The 3,547-nt window shown below is 47.8% G+C and overlaps 1 protein-coding gene across 1 annotated transcript; it reads right to left on the bottom strand.

Moving 5' to 3' along the window:
* Positions 1–570: 570 nt before the first annotated feature.
* Positions 571–2,795, bottom strand: LOC127331848 (large ribosomal RNA subunit accumulation protein YCED homolog 1, chloroplastic). The gene is made up of 2 exons (XM_051358056.2): positions 2,234–2,795; positions 571–1,283 (listed from the first exon to the last, which is right to left on the bottom strand). Exons 1-2 carry the CDS (start codon positions 2,761–2,763, stop codon positions 860–862), a joined length of 954 nt encoding a protein of 317 aa, XP_051214016.1. The 5' UTR covers positions 2,764–2,795; the 3' UTR covers positions 571–859.
* Positions 2,796–3,547: the final 752 nt, after the last annotated feature.

Below are 3,547 nucleotides of genomic sequence, written 5' to 3'. Positions count from 1 at the left end.
CCGAAAGTGACCCGTAGCCCCTTTGCAACAGGCTAAGAGCATCTCCAGTCGCATCCCCCAAACGACGTCCGGCAATAGCGCCGAATTTTCGTTTGGGGGACGTCCGGACGAAATTTTCGTTTGGAGGAGGTCTCTTTCCTAGCCACTTCCCCCAAACGTGATCTCCAAACAAAAAGCAAGTGTAAAAATCGTGTCTGGCGTCCCCGATGGAGCCTCTATATACAGGGGATGGGCTAGGGACGCCGGACAATATTTGAGGGACGTCCGGAGCGAAGCGACCTTTGAGGCATGCGACTGGGACGTTTTTTTGGCCGGCGTCCCCCAAATCCCTTTGGGGGACGCGGCTGGAGATGCTCTAACACCCACCCCCATGGAGCCCTAAATTCGGCTCAGTCTACTAAACTCGTCCATGGTGTGGCAAATATGCAATTTGTAGACAAAGATTCCTTTATAATTTCATTCATCTATTAGTTCTTTTTAATCATTGGATCCATCACTGACGAAAACATGACGCAAACGAGCTGCTGGTATTGTTCCCAATCGACCAGAACATTGGCCTGGATTTCTACATACAAAATATCAAAAGCATTACTTCAGGCTTCTTGCCAGCAACAGTTTCTGTCAATTCTTTCTGACAACATATACAGATAGATGTTACAGGATGAGCGTAAAGACAACGATTTCGAGTAGCCTTTTCGTAAACCTGAACCTATGATCCCTTCTAAGAGCAGCAACTTTTGAACACCAAAAACACAGTTCAACAAAGACGTTACAAGATTATTATCACGACACATCACAAAATTCCTTCTATAAAAAACATCACAAAGTCCCTACCTAAGCGCCGCCATTCACAACGTCATCATCGTCGATTTTGCAACGGCTTCAACAGGTTTTTGAAAGTACCCACTCTCTTGGCATCCTTGTCCTGCAGCTCTTCCTCCTCGCCGCAGCTGCAGCTGCCCGTGTTGAGGTTCATGCCGCAGGTAAGGCACAGGCCCTTGCAGCTCGTGCTGCAGAAGGCGTCCAGCGTGATCTCCAGGTGGATGATGTCCCGGATGTGCTTCGAGATGTCCACCTCCTTCTCGCCAGCCGGAAAGTGCACGCGGTCATCCCAGTCGATGTCTTCGTCGTCTTCGTCCTGGCTGCCTGTCACTGAAGGGAACTTGGTCGCGTCTTCTTCATATACAGTGCCGAGGTCGACCACGTCAGGTTCCTCCACCAGGTCTTCTGTCAGTAAGAGGGAGAAGTTGGCGAATATACCTTGTGGCGCTGGATCGGCACACCTGTAAAAGGAAGCATAATAATGGGTTCAAAATAAGGGAACCAACCACAACCTTACAAGAGTTGTGCAACAAATCAACCGAGTTTGAATGATAGGTTTCCACTTTCAGACAATTCAGGCATTCACCTAGGCCGTGCAATACCAGTCTTATACCAAAATATTTCTATGTTGTGACAGTTAAGTTAAGTTGGACTAGAATTTTAAGTGCTTATCGTCTGTGGCAAAGGCATCAGTACATGTCAGCTCCAGCTTAAAGGATTCTATTACTCTCCAGGAACAACATAACTTTTCTTGCTTTGTAAAACATAACATGGACTATACATGATACAGAGACCATGGAGGCAAGTCTGTCCTTATAGTCTCAAAATGCTGGACATCCTCCTTGAGCCATTACATGCCAAATTACCCTCAAACTAGCTAGCTAGTTGTACAAAGTAGTTGAAATATCCTCGGCTGATTGCAAATGGCCGAAGCAACAGGTTTTTAAACTGAATGTTTGGGCAAGTCTAAGCTGAAATGCCATCAGCAGTTTAAACGCAGATTAGGTGATGACAACAGAGCGATGCTACTTTTCTGTAGGCTAAAATGGTGTCAAGATGGTCACTTGGCTCTGAAATTTCTCTAGTCTGAAGATGCCAGATTATCAAAACTAGCTAGTACATATTGTTCGACATTTTGTTGGATGGTTTGCTACTTTCTGCAGGGAGCTAGTATCAAGACTGCCACTTCCCTCTCTCCGATTCAGGCAACAGATGATCGTGTATCAATAGCACAAAATTGGAAGTTATGCAAATGTAAGAGCAAGAGAAGTTATGCTAGTATTATTCTGTAGAATATTAGAGTCAAAGCAGTAGTGGTAATAAAATGTCACTCTGCTCTGCAATTTCTCCCCATGATACACATACAGTGAGGAAACACTGACAGGGCGAGGCAGCATGGATTGGGTCTTACCGGTAGCAGCCGAGGGTGATGACGGTGCGCACGATGCCGTCGAGTCGCAGGCGGCCGCGGCGCCTGGTGACGTCGACGGAGACGAGCACGGGCGTGGTCTCGGCGCCGTCCCTCGGCTTCGTCTTGGTGGAGGGGAGGATGCCCATGGCGGCGGCGCGGGCCCTGGAGTGCGAAGTGGAGAGGTCGGCGAGGCCCAGGCGCTCGAGCGTGGTGGCGTACTCCACATGGTGCGCCGCCGCGTCGCGCCGGTACACCAGCGCGCCCTCCCACGGCGACGACCCGTCCTCGTCGTCCTCCTCCCCGTCAAGGCCCTCGAACTCGTCGAGGTCGAGCGTGAGGAAGTCGTCGTCGGGGTCGACGGCGCGGCGGCGCCCCCATGGCAGCCCAGCTGAGGAGGGGGGCCGACGGGGTTGGAACCACGGATGGAGGAGGCGGCGCTGGAGGAGGGCGGTCGTCGCCGGCGTGCGGTGGGGGAGGGGGAGCGGGCAGTGGCAGTGCGCCGCGGCGCCGACCGGATAACACGCCATCATCTCTCCTCTTTTCTCTCCCAAGTGAGCAGGGAACTTTTATTTTCTTTCCAAGGCTGAATTACAGGAAGATATTTTTACAATAACCATTAATCATGGAGTAATATGAAAAAATAAGAAAACATCCTGTTACAAGAAGACCAAATGGTATATTTTTTTGTTATCTAGAATTTGCAAGTAAACAGAGATATCATGACATGAGCACTGGAGCATAGCTACTCACTTGTTTGTGACATTTAATTGGTACATTGCATTGAACACTTTATAAAATAAGAGTGTCCATAAGAAATACACCTGTTTCAGACAATATCACCTGCACACAGGGCGGCGATAGGGGTATTCTTACGTATGCAGCTGAATACCCAAGATTTTGACAAAACCTTAAAATTTCCTCATAAATCAGGATTTTTTTTTGGCAAATACATGAGGATTTTGGCAAAATGAATACACATGTTGAAAATGAATACCCAACACTTCATCTCTGGCGCCGTCACTGCCTGCACACAATAGGAAATATATTTGGTACATATGACTCATCCTCTGCACGCCACAAGTATGTGCCAAATACACCACATGCACCAAATGGTCTAGTGGCCTCTGAGTTAGTAAGCCACGCCACTATTTTTCTTTTTCAAACTGAAACGAAATTCTTGCTTTTATTCAAGTCGACAACAAAGAGAAATACAAGAAGCATATCCATAATAAATTGTTAACACATCCAGCAAGCATTCATGTAGGTTAATCAAATATATACCTGCTCACGTGCATATCCCTCATCATATCCGCC

The sequence above is a fragment of the Lolium perenne genome, chromosome 2 (assembly GCF_019359855.2).
Source record: "Lolium perenne isolate Kyuss_39 chromosome 2, Kyuss_2.0, whole genome shotgun sequence".
NCBI lineage: Eukaryota > Viridiplantae > Streptophyta > Magnoliopsida > Poales > Poaceae > Lolium > Lolium perenne.
Note: the sequence above shows the minus strand (reverse complement) of the source record. Positions and strands in the feature narration are given on the sequence as shown.